This window comes from Littorina saxatilis, linkage group LG10 (assembly GCF_037325665.1).
Source record: "Littorina saxatilis isolate snail1 linkage group LG10, US_GU_Lsax_2.0, whole genome shotgun sequence".
In the NCBI taxonomy this organism is placed as follows: domain Eukaryota; kingdom Metazoa; phylum Mollusca; class Gastropoda; order Littorinimorpha; family Littorinidae; genus Littorina; species Littorina saxatilis.
The window spans coordinates 36,387,441-36,407,853 of NC_090254.1; the positions used below are offsets into that span (position 1 = coordinate 36,387,441).

The following is a 20,413-nucleotide window of genomic DNA, read 5'->3' on the forward strand; positions in this document are numbered from 1 at the left end:
TACACAAAGAACACCTGATATCGCAGATCTAAACTTTGGCAATACCATCCTTGAAAGTTCCCAAAATCACAAACACTTAGGAATAATAATACAAAACAACTGTAAATGGGATGAACATATAAAATCTCTTGTTGCAAAGTGCAGAACTCTCGTAGCTTGCTTGCGTACATACAAATATAGACTGAGCCGAAAATCATTGGAAATTATGTATAAATCCTTCATTCTACCACACTTTGATTATTGCGACATAATATGGGACAATTGTAGCAAAACCCTAACAGATGAACTCGAACAGTTAAACCTAGATGCAATACGGACAATCATCGGAGCTGTCCGCGGAACCAGTCACTTTAAGCTTTACGGAGAATCTGGACTCCAATCATTATCTGAAAGGCGTAACCGTCATAAACTAACAATGTTCCATAAAATTACTCACGACAAGACCCCCCCATACCTACAAGCAGCACTCCCACCTCTCGTAGCAGCCAACAACCCCTACCACAGACGCCGCCCCTTAGAACGAAGTATACCCCCACATCGAACAGAAACGTACAAAACATCCTTTTTTCCTTCGACAACAGTACTCTGGAACCAACTACCTGAACAAATACAGTTAACCGACTCCCTCGGGGAATTTAAACATTACTTAACAAAAGACGACACACAAATTCCCGTTTACTTCTACAGTGGCAGTCGACAAACACAAATAATCCACACAAAAATGAGACTTAATATCAGCGATCTAAAGAAAGACTTAGTTGAGCGACACCTTGCGGAAAATAGCGTATGCGACTGTGGTGATGGAACAGAAACTGCAACACACTTCTTACTAGAATGCCGTTTACACTTAGCTGCAAGAAACAACACAATCAACAAACTAACCAACAACTTCATACACACAGATATTCTACTTCATGGAAACCCCTCCTTGCAAACAAAAATTAACAAAAAAATCTTTTTAACAGTGCAGGAATTTATTGGACAGTCCGGCCGTTTCGAACAGATAAACATGTAAAGTGAAAACAAAATCGATACGTCTACTCGTCTCTCTCTCTCTCTCTCTCTCTCTCTCTCTCTCTCTTTCTCTCTCTCTCTCTCTCTCTCTCTCTCTCTCTCTCTCTCTCTCCCCCTCTCTCTCTCTCTCTCCCCCCCTCTCTCTCTCACTCTCCCCCTCTCTCTCACTTTCCCCCTCCCTCCCTCCCTCTCTCCCTCCCTATCTCTTACTCGCTAATACCATCAATATTATATATGTATTCTAAAACTGATTTTTGTTTTGATGTACAATTTTCATTCAATTTTCTTTTCATGTTTACTTGCTTTTCATTTAAACTGTACCCTCCCCAATCACATAATTCACCTCCCTCTCCTTCCTTCCTTTACTGTCTTTCTTTATCATCATTATGCAACGTTCATTACGTTATTAATAGATTTGGTTTATTGAGACAAATTTTTCAGCCGTTACCGCCTTATGTTGTACTGTCATGCAGGAACACCACTATAAGCTTCTAGCTTGTTGCTGTTTCTGTGAACTTTGTATACATGTCATGATTGTAACATTTGTTAAAATAAACTTATGTTTAAACCAAAGTCATTAATTAATTTTTAAGCCACCAAGCTGAAATGCAATACCGAAGTCCGGCCTTTGTCGAAGATTGCTTGTCCAAACTTTCAATCAATTTGATTGAAAAATGAGGGTGTGACAGTGCCGCCTCAACTTTTATAAAAAGCCGGATATGACGTCATCAAAGGTATTTATCCAAAAAAAGAAAAAAAATTCCGGGGATATCATTCCCAGGAACTCTCATGTCAAATTTCATAAAGATCGGTCCAGTAGTTTGGTCTGAATCGCTCTACACACGCACAGACAGACAGACAGACACACACACACATACACGCGCACACACACATACACCACGACCCTCGTCTCGATTCCCCCTCTATGTTAAAACATTTTGTCAAAACTTGACTAAATGTAAAAAGCCGCTATAGGAGTTTCTATTTGTTTTCTTTCAAATGCTCGTTCAGCAGCTGTCAGTAACTGATGATTTTGAACGACTCGTGATGACGTACTCGCCAGCGATACGCTTGTCAATCTCTCTGGAGAAAAGAAGACATGAAGTTGAATTATGATTAATAATTGACGATGGCATTCAATGCGTTTTGCTGAAATGTAATTGAAGATGCAACACCTGCAGTCTGTCATCTGAAACAACGGAAAGGGACACACGAGTTTATAAGCCGAACGTTATGGAAAAAATGTCAAACTGATAAGAGAAGTAACACTGAGACCCTTTTCTCACCAGACAAGGAACGACATCTTGGATGTCCTGCTGATACCAGGGTCGAGGTGCACGAGAAAGTTGCCATCCGGTTGGCAGCTAGCCGCCGCGCGCGGTGTTGGATTGGTTGAAATTGAGATGTGTTGTGATTTCAACGAATCAGACCCCGTCGTTTGTTCTTCCCCGTTTCGGTGGCACCCACTTTCGGTACGTGCATCTCAGCCCAGATTCAAACAACCACTTATTATTTTAAGAACTCAGCGCATCATCCAGACCATGCGAAGATAGGATTAAAGACAGCAACAGCTTTCATAGAATTGTCAATATGTGTGTGCTCAATTCGTGAGGGGAGCGGGAAGACTTAAAACCGCAGTAATCTGTGTGGGTTCACATCGTGAAAAAGAATTATAAAATCAACATCCTCTGAACATTTGGGCAACACCTTGCTGGATGCCCCGCGGAGACAAGATTTAAGCAACATCAGTTTCGAACAAGCCGCTCACCTTAGTGTCTCTGTCCCGTGGAGACAGGACTTAAGACATCTATAGCATCTTTACACACACCCAGGCAACACGTTTCTCTCTCTCCCTCCCCCCCCACCCCCCTCTCTCTCTCTCTCTCTCTCTCTCTCTCTCTCTCTCTCTGTCTCTCTCTCTGTCTCTCTCTCTCTCTCTCTCTCTCTCTCTCTCTCTCTCTCTCTCTCTCTCTTTCTCCAACCCCCGACAGCGTGTGCCAGTTTTCTCCAAACGGGACCCCCTTCAATGCACTGTCCCGTGTTCCCCGAGTTATTACAGTTTCAATGATTAATTCTCATTCTTCACAGGGATTCTTCACAGATGTCGAATCTGTGACCGGAGCAGCAGTCCGGGGATTTACAGCGAATTAGTTTTCGCATCTTTTCTGTGTGTGTGTATCTCAAAAGCAAGCATGGCTTTTCGTCACTGCTGTCCTTTGGACGAGGCAGGGAGTGACGGAGTAAAGGGTGTGTGTGTGTGTGGGGGGGGGGGGGGGGGGGCGGTTGACTCGTAGCCTCTTGTTAAAGGAGCTATATAGCCTTTGTTGCTCGGCTGCAGATGTTGAGAGTGTGAAAAGTTTCCCATAGTGCACGTGCCCATTTGTGAACCCCTGTCTGTCTTTTTGTCCCCTGGAAAGAATATGGGAGAGTTCGTTGTATTTTGATTATAACACACACACACACACACACACACACACACACACGCGTCTTGGCTGATTCAAGTATGCTCAATACGCGTCTGAATTTGGGGGGATTTGTCGAGCACAACAGAAAGACTGTAATGTCATAGCTTTGTGTTTGATCACACACAGAGATGGGTCGGTTTTTTTGGCCAACAATCGTGTATAAAGAGAATTTGGACACATAACTGTCCATAGGTGTTGCCGTGCTACTGCCGAAAACACTATAAGCTCTGCAAGGATATATAAGGGATTTTCTTTACACGGTGTGAAATGCAATTTCCCAAAACTAGAAACCTGAATTCAGTCTTTTAGGGCCTGAATTAGAGACTCCACCTGTGACAGGCAAACGACAAGAAGAAGAAAATGTGTCTTTCTGAACAATATTTTCACGAGTTTGTTGCTGAATAAGTCCCTTTATGCTCTTCTCTTCTTTGCTGCAGATGCTGATAATTTAACACCATGTTGTCTTCATTCGTTGGCCTTTATTGCTAGGCTCCAAAGGAGAAGAGAGTGACAGCTGATGGAAGAGAGAAAGAAAGAATAGCCTCCTTCCCGATCAGCCTGACTGAAAAAGAAGAGACGGTTTTATTGGCCGGAGAACAACTTCTAATAGACATCTGATTAACTTTGGGGTATTGTTCCGTCCTTGGTTTCATTGTGGGCGTTGTAGATTGTAGCAACGTTTATGTGGGATGTGCTGGTGCTTAAAGGCTTCGTAGGATTGTGGCAGTAAGAATAAGGTGGAAGTTTATTGCTAGGAGAGGTCTCTTGTTGGAGAGATATTGGATTTTTGGATTGTCGTTTTTGATTATTTTTATGTCAGTATTTCTTCTTCTTCGTTTTCATTATTCTTGTGGGTTTGAGGGAAGGGGAAGTGCGTGTCTCTGTATCTTTTTTCTGTCTGTCTGTTTTACTTGACGAAACGATATCAATATATCATCTGTGTTTCTTTACACCGGTGTCTGTCTGTCTGTGCGTCGGTCTGTGTGCCTGCCTCCATCTGTGTGCCTGTCTGTCTGTCTGTGCGTCGGTCTGTGTGCCTGCCTCCATCTGTCTGCCTGTCTGTCTGTCTGTGCGTTGGTCTGTGTGCCTGCCTCCATCTGTGTGCCTGTCTGTCTGTCTGAGCGTCGGTCTGTGTGCCTGCCTCCATCTGTCTGTCTGTCTGTGCGTCGGTCTGTGTGCCTGTCTGTCTGTGCGTCGGTCTGTGTGCCTGTCTGTCTGTGCGTCGGTCTGTGTGCCTGTCTGTCTGTCTGTGCGTCGGTCTGTGTGCCTGCCTCCATATGTCTGCTGCCTGTCAGTGTGTCCGTACTTTGTACTATCTTTCCACAGTTTTCCTTTTTCATCTATGGTGCATATTTTATATCTATATTTATAGTCCGCTATTGACAAATAATCATTCGGCCATCTTCTTCTCCCTCACTCCGTGGCCCAGCGTTTCCTATTCTTCTTCGCACGATTCTAAATTCGGTTTCCATCAGGTCAGACAGTCCTGTTTTTCAAGGGAACAATGTTGCTCGATTCTCTCAGATAATGTTTTCCTCTTCGTTTTATTTCCGCACCACGACCACCAACGGCGATAGTGCGGTTGTCAATATGTCCTGACTCCTATAGTGGGTTTTTTCTTTTCGTGTTTTTCCTCTTCTCATGCCGAGGTAAAGTCTCAATTTTGTCACTGCTTTGTCAAGCCCAATCCCCAATACAGATTCAGCGGAACGAAGCAGCTGTAGAAATGAATAGGGAAGCGTATGACAGCAATCATGCCACAGTCGAATCCCTTCCCTCCCTCTGGGTTGCACCTTCCTCGGTGCCCTTTGGCTCCCCCCATCCACCCCCTCCCACCATTTTTTTGGGGGTGTTTGTTGCTGGATACTCTTCTGCCCTATTCTTTTTCCTCACCATTTGTTTTCTAAATTTTCATGATAGTGATAGAACTTTTGAAATTATCGTATCTGACTATTGTCTTGCATTTGCATGCACGTACGCACACATCGTCTCTCTCTCTCTCTGTCTCTATTTCTTCCTTCCTCTCTCTCTCTCTCTCTCTCTCTCTCTCTCTCTCTCTCTCTCTCTCTCTCTCTCTCTTTCTTCCTTCCTCTCTCCTCTATCTCTTTTCGTCTGTCTGACTATCTGTATCTCTCTCTCACTCTCTCTCTCTCTCTCTCTCTGTCTCTCTCTCTCTCTCTCTCTCTCTCTCTCTCTCTCTCTCTCTCTCTCTCTCTCTCTCTCTCTGCCCCCACCCTACCCCCTTCAAATAACAGAGATATACCAAAAACCTTTGAATCTGCAAATGACTCGTGCCCCATCTACCCCCTTACCTCTATACCTTCTCTTCCTAGCTCGTCAGTTCTAAAACCTCTAACCAACCCTCCCCTCCTTTTGTACGAGAGAGTGGTGTAGGTGCGAGACGAGACAGGGTCCCTGGGTACATCTTGTGAGACCTACCCGTTAGAAGCGGATCAGTGGCGAGGATCGGAGGGTGGGAAAGTTAGTGTTTCCCCCTGAAAAGAAATGGAAAAATGCAAAAGTGAAGAATGATTCAGGTTTGAAAAAAGCGAGAGAGAAAAGTTAGCGTTTCCCTCTGAAAAAAAATAGAAAATGATAAAAGTGAAGAACGATATGAATAAAAGCGAGAGAGAAAAGTTAGTGTTTCGCTCTAAAAAGAAATAGAAAAGGATAAAAGTTAAGAACGATTTAGGCTTGGGGGAAAAAAAAACAAGGGAGAAAAGTTCGTGTTTCCGTCTGAAAAGAATTAGAAAAAGGTAAAAGTGAACAACGATTCAGGTTTGGAAAAAAGCGAGAGAGATAGAAAAGGGGCAGTGCATATGTAACCACACTTTGTATAAGCTCAGCTTGGTGTGTGGCCCCAAGTGAATATATTCTATTATACAGTGGAACCCCCCCCCCTCTTTTTTTAAGACACTCCCAAGTTAGGACCTTGCTTATTCAGATTGTCTGGTCATAACCTCCATTTTAAGACTCCCTCCTTTTTAAGACCTTGTTTTCTCAGACTTTCTGAGGTCTCACAAGGCAGGCTCCACCGTACATGCCACCCTGTATTTTCGAAATAAAATCTTGTTTAAACCAAAAGGGGCAGTGACATTCAACGCAAAGATGTCACCAACGAAAAGCCAACCAAGTGTCAATCCGAGCATTTGCAGGCAAACGGTAGTCGGAGAGGATAGCGAGGAGATAAAAGAGTCGACGCCTGATGAATCATATCATTCATAACCACAGCACGTAGTCTACTGTTGTGCTACGATGGCCTTTACGCTGTCGGGAGGAGCACGAGCGTATAAGAGAAGAGTGAGAGGGTTCGTTTCATTATCCGTCTTAGACCTCCAAGCTTACCTTCTTTGTTCCTTTCGAGACGAGATACAAATGGGCTTCAATTCAGCTTGAGCTTCATGCTGGTGACTTTTATTAAACACACACACACACACAAGCACACACACACACACACACACACACACACACACACACACACACACACACACACACACACACACACACACACACACACACACACACACACACACACACGAACATAATACCACAACACACTTTGATTTATGTGGTCGGTTTTTCTTGAACCAAGTCACTCTCTTTGTTTTAAACGCTTTTTTGTTCCCGTTGATGCTACTTTCCGTCTGTAATTGGCCTCTCCTTCTAGCATTTTTATTATCGACGAAGAAAATATATCAGTACACTCAAGTGAGCTGGGATTGGCTCACAGTAAGGTTTTGGTGCGACCGGACTGTAAAACCTTCTTCTTCTTCTTCTTCTTCTTCTTCTTCTTCTTCTTCTTCTTCTTCTTCTTCTTCTTCTACGTTCATGATCTGAAACTCCCACGTTCACTCGTTTTTTTTGCACGAGTGGATGTTTACGTGTATGACCGTTTTTACCCCGCCATTTAGGCAGCCCTACGCCGCTTTCGGAGGAAGCATGCTGGGTATTTTCGTGTTTCTATAACGCACCGAACTCTGACATGGATTACAGGATCTTTTCCGTGCGCCGGCACTTGGTCTTGTGCTTGCGTGTACACACGACGGGGGATAAGGCACTGACAGGTCTGCACATAAGTTGACCTGGTAGATCGGATAAATCTCCACCCTTATCCCACCAGGCGGCAGCGGCTGGGATTCGAACCCACGACATCCCGCTTGGGAGGCCACTGTGCCCGTCGGCTGTAAAACCAATGTGCTATTTCTCAGCTAAAGTTCCGTACAATTTCCGTTAGGCAACGACAGTAGGTCAAGAGTGTGTGTTACCAGGGACCTATATCTAATATAGGTCTATGGTGTAACAGAGGGTACGTGAAACGTTGAACAGAATTTATGTTAGAAGGACATGGTAGTTGCTTCTAATGCACAGTCAATGGCAACATAGTGTCGTTTCATGGCAATATACACTGAGGAGTAACTGTACGATTCTTTTCCTATCATCTCAACAGGGGTTCGTTTCGGTAAAAGTGAAGTCTTCCTATTGACGCCTTGACTGACTGACCTCGAAAGGATGGGTAAACATACAACGCCAAACAAATGATGCCAGCTCCGTTCATTTCGGGTACGCACCCCACCCCACAAACTGTCACTATAGTCTGCCACCATTGGTGATACAAAGAACATCGCGTGTTTCAATTTCTGGTTTCGGTTGCCTTGGCAATCTGCATTCTCTTGAGAGTTGTCGAAAAGGCAGAAGAGTGACAACAACGAGGGGAGGTAATGGTGTGTGATGTATGGGGGCAAGGGAGATAGTAAAGGAAGGTTACTAGGCTGAGAGAGAAAGAGAGAGCAAAAGAGAGCGAGAGAGAGAGAGAGGGAGAGAGACAGAGAGAGGAGACAGAGAGAGAGGAGACAGAGAGAGAAAGAGAGAGAACTCAGAGAGAGTGAGAGGTGTTGATTTTTGGCAGGTGATGTCCTAAGCTCTATTGTAACAGATAAAGAAACAGACGGCCGCAGTCTTTTTTTTATCTTTTTTTTTTAAACTTTATCTAGTCTGTCAAAAGTCACACGGTTCGGGAGTGTTTGTCATCCGTCGCTTTTGATGATGTGAAAGGCAAATACCTGACTGCGGCTGTTTGGCCCTTTGTGCAAGAGGATCCCGTCTTTTTAATATTTGGGGGAGGTCCTATAGAAACTGTTGCAATGGATGCGAGCTGTCGGTATTCTGTACGTGTTATCTCTTTTGCTGCAGTGTGCATAATAGTGAAAGCGTTTCCCCCGCGACGGCTGTCAATACACATGTTTTTGTCCCGTTCATGTGAAGAATGTTATTGGTTGGTTTTGCTGATTCGTTCAGGTGGTTTTCTGTTGGGGAACCTATTTTGGGTGACTTTTTGGCCTGTTACTATTCACAGGTAAATCAAGCTCAGTAGGTTACTCTCTCTCTCTCTCCCTCTCTCTCTCTCTCTCTCTCTCTCCTCTCTCTCTCTCGACTCTCTCTCTCTCTCTCTCTCTCTCTCTCTCTCTCTCTCTCTCTCTCTCTCTCTCTCTCTCTCTCTCTCTCTCCAAGGCCTACTCATTAAAACATTCAGACTTCAGACTTCTCTCTCTCTCTCTGTTTTGTTTTTATGTGCGTCTGTCTGTATGTGTTGTATAAAGGACATGTTGGAAGAAAAGGCTTTGCCTAAAACCTTTATCCTGTTGTAATATAGTTCCGAGTCTGAGTCTGAATCTCTCTCTCTCATAAGTGTGTGTGTGTTTGTGTGTGTGTGTGTGTGTGTGTGTGTGTGTGTGTGTGTGTGTGTTGGTGTGTGTGTTTGTGTGTGTGTGTGTGTGTGTGGGTGTGTGGGTGTGTGTTGGTGTGTGTGTGCGTGCGTGCGTGCGTGTGTTCGTGCGTGCGTGCGGGTGTGTGTGTTAGTGTATGTGCGTGTGTGCATGCACATGCGTGAGCGTGTGCATGTGTATGTACCTCTATGTCTGCCTCTCTCTTTCTGCTTGTTTGTCTGTTTTTCTTTCTGCTGTCTTTACCTGAACACAAGAGAACTAGTACCTACCACCCATGTTTTGTTAATACATTATTCTCGTTCATCAAAAGTTATGTTAGACAAATTGACATGAGGATGGGTCTGATGACCCGACGTATCATATAATTGACATATATAAGTATGGTTGAACTCCATTGTTATCTTCCGTAACAAGCTGGCGGATACCGGCACGGTTGGCCCAGTGGTAAGGCGTCCGCCCCGTGATCGGGAGGTCGTGGGTTCGAACCCCGGCCGGGTCATACCTAAGACTTTAAAATTGGCAATCTAGTGGCTGCTCCGCCTGGCGTCTGGCATTATGGGGTTAGTGCTTGGACTGGTTGGTCCGGTGTCAGAATAATGTGACTGGATGAGACATGAAGCCTGTGCTGCGACTTCTGTCTTGAGTGTGGCGCACGTTTTATGTCAAAAGCAGCGCCGCCCTGATATGGCCCTTCGTGGTCGGCTGGGCAATAAGCAACAACAACAAAAAAAAAAAAAAAAAAAAAAGCTGGCGGATGCTTATCATCTCATTGTCGAATGTTGTCTTGTATTGCGAACAATGTTCTTATTTCCAGACTGACTTCGTTAGAGGACGAGATAGCTCCGGTTAATTCTGGTATAGAATCAGAACTGACATTGAAGCGTTATTATCATCATGTCGGTGCAAAATTACAGGTTGTCGCTTGCACAGATTGTGGGGAAAACCACGCTCTCTTTCAGTACATCCTCCCGTCTTTCTATGCAGGTCTACTCTTCTTTTAGTTACATCTGTTAACGCACAAACAAAGAAGTAACTGAATAATATCTACCACAAACGAAGAAATAATTTGAATGATGTTGTTAGTACCACAAAAGAATAAATGATTCTAAATACATACAACAAACGAAGGTATGATTGAATGGTTTTTACCACAAACTAAACACTAATGGAATGATATCTGCTATAAATAAAGAAACAATTGAATAAAATATATCGAAAGCGAAGAAAAAATAACTGATTTGGTATGTACCACACAAGTTTTTCCAAGATGACTTCACACGTCAGTCTTCTGCTGTCCAAAACAAATCGAGCAATCTGCAATGTTTATGTTCTTTGACGACAAGACTGCAAGAAAAGTCGATCGACGCTGGTATGTTAAGAGTTTAAACACAAGCGATTCTACATTTCTCAAGCATATCACCACATACATGTCCCTAATAGTTAAGCTTCCTGTGAGGACGTTAAGTCCACACACACACCCCCCCTCCCCTCATCTAGTATTCGCGATTCTACCAAGACACGATGCCCTATAAACTTATGTCTCCCTTCGTGTCATCCTCAACACTCTCCACCCTGACCTAGGGGCTGTGAAGTGGCGGAAATGCATTTGAAAGAGGAGAAGGGTAATATGCCTTTATATCTCCCCGATTCGCAGCCAATAACGAAACGGAAGAGGGGTATATGACATTTTATTATCGCCCTGACTGCAATCGACTTGTGTTGACTCGGGCTATAGACAGCGGTAGATGTAAGCCCCTCTTGAGCAGGCGTAACGCGTTCAGCTTTCTCCCGTCATTCAACTTTCTGATTCGATATATAGTCGAGACTGAAATGTTGTTTCCTGGTCAAATTAAAGTACGCTTATTTAAGGAAGAAAAACATGTTACGTTTCCAGCAAGTGAGGGAAATTGGTGGTGAATTGTATTAGATTTCACCCCAAAATTTTATTTCTTCGAAAACGTGCACCGAGTGGTTACGTCCCTTGAAATAGAAGGGAAGGAATTTCAGTATGAAACCAATTTCTAAGTTTAAATTAAAAAAGATTTGGTTGAACAAATTTGACCCCATAAATGTAAGTACCTTAGCTCGATCATCAGTACTATGGAAGGAAGGGGGGATTTTCATTGTGGAGTTTATACAAGATGAACGAGGCCGATTCAGAAAGCTGAATGCCGGGGGAAAGTTGAACGCGTTATACAGGCGCTGTCACCTGGATAAGGTCTCACAACTGATAAGATCAACGGACGTGATTATTGTATGCGTGCGCACACAATTCGTCACCCTAAATTTTATAAACCGAAACTACTTGCGGAACGCGTTTTCGAACTGCTATAGTGAACCGGTTGCAGTTTGCCCGGGTTGAAGTTCATGAAACTAAAACTGTGTGTGATAAGTTTGGTGCTTGAAACTCAAGTGCTTTTCCTTGTGAACTTTGCACTATAAGAGATGCTACTGCTTAGTTGCTACTTTGTACAGTGCTACATCATGCTGTTTGCGTGTGTGACATTCTGTTTCATCATTTAATTCAATGCCTGTCTGGCAATGTTTGCTTCTTATAATTAAATATTTCGAACTTTTATTTCAGTTGTTCAGTTGTTCAGTTGTTCACTTTCTATTTCATGTAGTATGGCTGTTGTCAATGTTAATTGTTATCAATTGTGTCGTTGTGTTGGAAGATGCAAGTGTGAAAGGATACAAAAGAAAAATGATTACTTCTGTGAATTGTTTTGATTTTGTTTACCCTTTTTACCATATCATTAGAATCTGAAGGTATTTTTTGACCTGCATGATAGTGTATTTTTTTGCCAGGAAAGGCCACAAAATCACAATGAATAATGCAACAATTCGTTTTCGGCCGGGGGGCATTGCCCCCCTGGACCCCCTAACGGGGCCCTGCCCCGTACCCCGCCAGGGCTTGGGCGGTCCCTCAACCCCTGCCTCAAAACAATTTCAGTCAATTTGATTTTCCTAGGTTTCACCCATGCGCCTTTTAAGACCTCATAAAATCTGAAAAATTCGGTTCTCAAAAAGGAGGGGGTCTTAAAATGGGGGGTAAATTTATAGAGGATCTGAACAGAAAATCTGGAAAAACAAGGTCTTTAAAGGGAGGGGCGAGGGGGGAGGGGGGTCTTAAAATGGGGGTTGCACTGTATAAATATATGTAGCTGAGAAGGAAGAAGAGCAAACGTTTCTTTTTGTTTTAACACGGTGCTGCTTAGCAATAGCAGAGAGTCACTCATGTGCTATGTGAAGAAACAAGGAGCAAGTGCCGTTAACTGTTGACAGTCATATATAGAGAATACTACATGGCTTGCTGTGTCGTACCAGATTTACACGAGTTGGGTTTTTGAGTCACTTGAGAAAAAGTGACTCTATGTAATCGGTCAGTGTTAGTCTGTCCGGCCGGCCGTCCGGCCGGCCGTCCGTAGACACCACCTTAACGTTGGACTTTTCTCGGAAACTATCAAAGCGATCGGGCTCATATTTTGTTTAGTCGTGACCTCCAATGACCTCTACACTTTAACGATGGTTTCGTTGACCTTTGACCTTTTTCAAGGTCACAGGTCAGCGTCAAAGGAAAAATTAGACATTTTATATCTTTGACAAAGTTCATCGGATGTGATTGAAACTTTGTAGGATTATTCTTTACATCAAAGTATTTACATCTGTAGCCTTTTACGAACGTTATCAGAAAAACAAGGGAGATAACTAGCCTTTTCTGTTCGGCAACACACAACTTAACGTTGGGCTTTTCTCGGAAACTATAAAAGTGACCGGGCTCAAATTTTATGTGAACGTGACTCATTGTGTTGTGAATAGCAATTTCTTCCTGTCCATCTGATGCCTCATATAATATTCAGAACTGCGAAAGTGACTCGATCGAGCGTTTGCTCTTCTTGTTTTAAATATTGAAAGAGCAACGAGTGTAAATCTGGTACGACACAGAAGCCATGTAGTATTCTGTTTATCCTACATACTGTACTTACGTGTATTTTACTGAAAATGTCTTGTAGCTAAATTGAAGACGCTTGTTTTGGAACCTCGATCTCCTCTAAAGCCTCGTGCAATCTATTACGTCAAAGCAAAGAAACGTCACTCTGAAAGTGTGGCGTGACGTAAAGATTCACCGAGGGTAATTAGCGAGCGCAAATTTTGTGTCTATAATGACGTTTGTCTCGGTGACTTTGGCAGCATAAGCAGTGGAAAAACAGGTTCCTGCCAGACTTGCTTGACATGACCTCATTTACATGATATACACACGTGTGATTTGAACGATTATTATCTCACGGGTGTCTCTCTCACGTATGTAGGATAAACCTAAGCATTCAATGAGTACGGTGTATTGCCTGCAAGACCATAGGCCTTGTTTCGAAAATACCCCTGCACAAGTTTGCTAACTCACTGGCCTATTTCCTTTGCGAGTTGCAACTGCTTGCTGGGGCGAGTTGACACCCTTGACAGATTGGAAGCAAGTAGAGCGTGAAGTCGGCTACTACAAAACGGGGGCGAGATGGGAGGGGGCGAGATGGGAGGGAGCGAGTCGGTACCTCACCGGACCATTTTGTCATCACACCTGACTGTGACGAAAGCACATTGAATAAAGGTTTTGGTTGATGCATTGGAAGAATGAACAGTTTGTATAATTTGGCGTTAATCAGACAACGTTTTATCATGAAAATGAACATTCGCCTAACAGGCTTGAGGTTTGCTGGTCGATGTGAATGCGTGATATATTGTGTAAAAAATTCCATCTCACACGGCATAAAGCGCTTTGAACTTAGGATAAGGCGCTATATAAATAAAGAGAATAATAATAAATAAAATGTGTTAACAGTTAAAAGCATTTGTTGTATTTTTTAAAATAGAGGTGCGTTTCTGTTTTTCAGTTAGCTTAGATCTCTTCGCGTGCTTGGGATATTGATTTGTGCAGATCACTAGGATCGGAGAATATTTGTCTTTAATTTATTTGTATGGAGTGTGTAACACCGCACACATCAACACCATTAGCAGCCCAGCGCCGAAACTAATTGCAAACACGGTCCACCTTAATTCTTCAGAGCGGGCTTTTCGTGAGTGTCATACTTAATAGATAAACTCAATTTGCCAGAGCCATAAAAGACCAGATAATCCTTTTCAGGCCTGGACTAATTCTCTTACATCAGAACATCATCGCCACTGTTTGTGGACATGTTAGCCCACCCTCTCCGGGCCTAAGCCCTCGTGAAAGGACTTCGCTTCCACCCTGCCAGCGTTGGTTTGGCGATGGGGCTTAAGGTGTAATGGACTTCGCTTGAATTGTGACAACACTCGTGTCATAAGAGCGAAACCGCTAGGATCGCGAAATCCCATTCTTCGTCATTAGTAAGAAAAATGCTTCATCGGTTTTATCTGATCGTTATTAAGGCTTTTGGTATTTGTGGTGTTATTTTTGATGGGTTTTGAATGTTTGTCGGCGTATTTAAGTTAGGAGAGTTATTGTATTCGCTCGTGTTTGTTGGGGTTAGAAGTATTAGTGTTCCTAACTTTGAATAACAACAAAAGAGCGTTATCTTTGTGCTTTTCAAACCTTTAAGCTTGAATGAATTCATTTAATCAAACGTTCTATTATGGCAGATACCGCCTTTTCATTGGTGCTCCGACTGCAATCTCCTGCTGCGAATGCGTATAACATGTACCCACATCCCAATGCTCAAATCACACACACACACACACACACACACACACACACACACACACACACACACACACACACACACACACACACACACACATAACACAAACAAACACACAACATACCCGCCAACCCCACCACCCACCCACCAACACACACACACACACACACACACACACACACACACACACACACACACACACACGCACACACACACACACACACACACACACACACACGCACACACACACAAAGCACGAACCAATCAACGCTTAGGATCCTTTTCACCGCTGACACTTCCGGTCCCAGCGGGCAAGGGAGATCATCATGGACAATTCACAGACATCCTTCCAGCGCTTGTCTTTCCTTGTGTCCGCGCCAGCCGCCAGACAAGGACCTCTGATAGAATGCTAATTGTTAATCAATGAGCGCAAGGCTTTAGGGAATACGGTTGTCATTGTCAGTGAGAATTAAGCATTTTAGCTGGGCAGGCTAATTTGGTTCTTTGGACAGCTCTGGCGCTGAAGAGTTGTATGGAAGTGGTGTTGTGACAGTAGCGGTATACAATGTGTCCTGTCCGTGTTTGTGGTGTCGATGGTTTGGGGTGTTGTGTAATGAGGTTTGGAGATGTGTGAGATTTTTGTGTGTGGTTTGGAGCTGTGTTTTTTTGGGTGTGTTGTGATCGTGTGTTTGTTGGTCTGTGTCTTTGATGATTTATTTTTCATTTTTTATTTTATTTTATTCTGAAACTCAGTGAGTAATAAGTCAGTAAAAAGTACTAAAACAGAACTTACCCAGCAAACATATTTTGTATTTATTTTTTTCTTCCAATTTTTGTTTTAAAGAAAGTTGCCCGTTAGCCGACATGCAGTTACAAGTGCGTTTGTTTGTTTGTGTGTGTTGCAGGTATTCTACAAGGCTGTGAGAGACATCCAGCCAGGCGAAGAAATGTTGCTTTACGCCAGAGACGCGCTGTATCCTGAGATTGAACTGGAGACCATGGCCATGCACAAACTTGGCGAAGGTCAGTTGCTTGGTTAGTAGTGTGGGTGTGGCTGTTGGAGGGGTGGGGTGATGGTTGGTTGGTTGGTTGGTTAGCGTGGTTGGTTGGTTGGTTGGTTGGTTAATTGGTTGCTGGTCTGGGTAGCCGAGTGGTAACGCACTTGCGCTCAGAAGCGAGAGGTTGCGAGTTCGACCCTGGGTCAGGGCGTTAGCAATTTTCTCCCCCCTTTCCTAACCTAGGTGGTGGGTTCAAGTGCTAGTCTTTCGGATGAGACGAAAAACCGAGGTCCCTTCGTGTACACTACATTGGGGTGTGCACGTTAAAGATCCCACGATTGACAAAAGGGTATTTCCTGGCAAAATTGTATAGGCATAGATAAAAATGTCCACCAAAATACCCGTGTGACTTGGAATAATAGGCCGTGAAAAGTAGGATATGCGCCGAAATGGCTGCGATCTGCTGGCCGATGTGAATGCGTGATGTATTGTGTACAAAAAAAATTCCATCTCACACGGCATAAATAAATCCCTGCGCCTTGAATATGTGCGCGATATAAATTGCATTAAAAAAAAATTTTTTTTAAATTAAATAAATCCCCGCGCTTAGAACTATACCCACGGAATACGCGCGATATAAGCCTCATATTGATTGATTGATTGATTGGTCATTTGCTTTGTGGTTATGGTGAAGCTGTCTGTCTAAGTTTGTTAACGTGGTTTTTTTCTTCTTGCTTCCTTATTTAGTGGTTTTTTTCTCTCTGTTTTGTTTGTTTGTTTCTTTCTTTCTTTCTTTCCTTTTTACTAAGTTTTGACTAAATGTTTTAACATAGAGGGGGGAATCGAGACGAGGGTCGTGGTGTATGTGTGTGTGTGTGTGTGTGTGTGTGTGTGTGTGTGTGTGTGTGTGTGTGTGTGTGTGTGTGTGTGTGTGTGTGTCTGTCTGTCTGTCTGTCTGTCTGTGTGTGTGTGTAGAGCGATTCAGACTAAACTACTAGGCCGATCTTTATGAAATTTGACATGAGAGTTCCTGGGTATGATATCCCCGGAGGTTGTTTTCATTTTTTCGATAAATACCTTTGATGACGTCATATCCGGCTTTTTGTAAAAGTTGAGGCGGCACTGTCACACCCTCATTTTTCAATTAAATTGATTGAAATTTTGGCAAAGCAATCTTCGACAGAGGCCGGGGTTTGGTATTGCATTTCAGCTTGGTGGCTTAAAAAAAACTAATGAGTGAGTTTGGTCATTAAAAATCGGAAACTTGTAATTAAAATTATTATTTTTATTAAACGATCCCTAACATCGAACGCAGAAGAAGAAGAAGAAGAATTAAACGATCCAAAAACAATTTCATCTTATTTTTCGTCATTTTCTGATTCCAAAAACATATAAATATGTTATATTTGGATTAAAAACAAGCTCTGAAAATTAAAAATATAAAAATTATGATCAAAATTAAATTTTCGAAATCGATTCAAAAACTATTTCATCTTATTCTTTGTCGGTTCCTGATTCCAAAAACATATAGATATGATATGTTTGGATTAAAAACACGCTCAGAAAGTTAAAACGAAGAGAGGTACAGTAAAGCGTGCTATGAAGCACAGCGCAATCGCTACCGCGCCAAACAGGCTCGTCACTTTCACTGCCTTTTGCACTAGCGGCGGACTACGTTCAGTTTCATTCTGTGAGTTCCACAGCTTGACTAAAATAATGTAGTAATTTCGCCTTACGCGACTTGTTTTTTCTTTCTTCCTTTCTGAAAGTGTTTTTTTTTTCTTGCTGACTTTTCTTTCTTTCTTTTTTTCTTTTTTCCTTTTCTTTTCTTTTATCCTTACTTACATTATTTCTTTCTTCTCTTTCTCCTTTGCTTGCCGTTTACGTCTCCTGAAAACCCGTGGTTTCTTTTTTATCGATATATTTTTTGTTTTTCAGTGCTTGTTGCTTTCTGTTTTAGTTTCGCTTTCTTTTTCTTTCCTTGTCTCTTGCATGTTTATCGCCAAAAAAAAATCTCATCTAGCTTTCATGTAATTTCACATTTCCTCATAGAATCTTGGTCTGCTTTTCCATTGTCCGGGTTTTCATCTGTGCGTTTGTGTCCAAGTTTTTCTGGTGTGAAAAGCGCAGACCTAATAAGATAACTTAACGACTCCAGGATTGTGTCGGTTACTTTCGTTTTTGTCAGCTTTGGTTCTTGTTGTTCTCTGTCTCCTTTGATCATTTGAATGATCTTCAGTTGTTGTAGGAATTGTCACAGTCATGCCTTCTGCAGCAATCTCTGTGGTTTAGCACAGTCTGGCTAGAGTATTCAATCTCTGTGGTTTAGCACAGTCTGGCTAGAGTATTTGATTTGTCTTCGTAGCTGGGAGTAATTCAGGTCGCACTTTGTCTCTAACGACCCTAGAAATTGCTGCAGTGTTTGCAGAATACCTCGAGAACCGGGTCCTATTTGTTTACCTGTGTGTCTATGTCACTCAACCATTGCCAGTTGTCGTCTTCAAGTCTGCGTCTGTGCATCTTCGGCGAGACAGTTGAACGTTTCGCACTTTCTCGGTGGTTTGGGTTTCCTTGGGTCTCTAAGTGGGACTGTGTGCAGCGTAGAAATCAGTGATCCGTGCTTGAACGATTTCTCTTTGAAGTATTGTTTGAACTTGTCTTTTTGCGCGGGGAGAGAATGTTTGAGGATGATCTCTTGTCCAGGTCTTTTTTGTTAGTTGACGTAAGGTTTCTTTGAAGTACCGTCTCAGTTTGTCTTCTGTCTCTCTCGCTCTGTTTCGCTCGCGTGCTTCTTCACCCTGAGGTACAAGAGACAGAACGCACAACTCGGTAACCTAATTAACTCTTCATTAGGAGACAAAGCAAATAGACACACGAAGCGGATCTTTTGGAAAGGACGACGCGGGTAACAGTTTTGTGAACAGAACTCCCGAACGACTTGGAGGTGTTCCTTTGGTAGGAAGCCGTTGTCACTTCTGTCGATCAACTGTGAAGACGATTAGTCTCTTCTCATGAGAGCGGTGCGATTATCGAGATCTGCTGTTGTCTTTCTGTCTTCTGACGCAAACTCCAAGTCCGACAACTGGTTGCCTTATTTGTCAACAGAGAGATTGAGCTGTTGGGTAGGTGGGTTGAAACCAGAGGAGGTTAGATAGATGGTGGGAAAGAGATGTAGAGCTTACAATTGTGGGACAATAACAAAACACATTGGTCTAGTACAAGTAGTAGAAAGCTATCGTTTACAGTGGAACATGTTCAGTGGTGCTGTAGAATCAGCTCTCTGAATACGACAACCTGTTGTAACAAATTACCATCACCCATTCTTCTTTACACCACTAACTTGTTTAGCCAGAAGACACGCATGCGCACGCATTATAGCTCCTCTCAGTTAATGGTGTTTAACCTTCAGACACACCTTTGACCGCATTAACTCGTACTCCAAGAAAACACCACACCTCTAGAATTCACATCAACCTTTAATGTAGTTGAACTTCATTAGCCACCCCTCGCTTTCAGCTTGTTCACGAGGTATCACCTCTTCTTAAGGAATGGTCATGAGACGGCTTCACTATTCAAGGCAAGGTTCACCCAAGGCGAGGGTGTTGTGCTTCTTGCTTTTCGCCGCCTTAGGGCATAGCAACACAGCTGTGAAAACCTCACCTAACTCCAAAGTGGAAGGATGCTCCAGGCAGAGAGAAACGTCAGAAAACATCGCGAAATAGAGGTAAGAGAGAAACGTCAGAAAACATAGCGAAATAGAGGTAAGAGAGAAACGTCAGAAAACATAGCGAAATAGAGGTAAGAGAGAAACGTCAGAAAACATAGCGAAATAGAGGTAAGAGAGAAACGTTAGAAAACATAGCGAAAGAGAGGTAAGAGAGAAACGTCAGAAAACATAGCGAAATAGTGGTAAGAGAGAAACGTCAGAAGACAGAGCACACTCGAGAGCGAAACGAAGCCGTAGGCATGCAGATAGAAACTAAGAAGCAGCGTCTTCGGGAACTCTTTTTCCCTTTGCAAATTCGCTCAAAAGAATATTTGCTTGCTTGGTTGGCCAGTTATTTCGGCCATGACACGCGCGCAAATAGTAGTCAGTTTTTGTGAAAGTTGCCAGTTAGAGAATCGGGAGGTTTATCCCTTACGATGTCAGTTAGGCTTCTCTATGGCGCTAGTAGGGTCTTTGTTAAGTCATTGTTAAGTGAATCTCCTGAGGCTTGGGTGACAGATACGTCACTATGGTGACGCGAGTCTTGGGAATAAGAGAAGAACCTGTTCCTCTGAGCGTGAAAAGGAGGAGAAGCTGCGTCAGCGAGAGTAGTACCTGTCATTGACAGCATGAGTAGGACAAGAAGCTGCCTCCGGCGAGTGTTGAAATCAAGTGGCTTGGTGGTGAGCTCACCTGGGAGAGAAGAGGAAGATGAAGCGCCGTGGGAACTCGCCGCCAGCGCTACCACTGGAATTGAAAGCACAGTCCCAACCGTATATTGATGCTCTTTTTATATTTAGTCAAGTTTTGACTAAATATTTTAACGTAGAGGGGG

General features: G+C 43.1%; 1 protein-coding gene across 1 annotated transcript in view; it reads left to right on the forward strand.

Annotated features, from left to right (window-relative positions):
* The window catches only part of LOC138978697 (histone-lysine N-methyltransferase PRDM16-like), a 71,606-nt gene that overhangs the window by 14,074 nt on the left and 37,119 nt on the right, over positions 1-20,413 (forward strand). Inside the window, exon 2 of the mRNA XM_070351487.1 lies at positions 15,780-15,897. Coding sequence (XP_070207588.1) covers positions 15,780-15,897 — 118 coding nt within the window. The remainder of the gene's footprint in view (positions 1-15,779; positions 15,898-20,413) is intronic.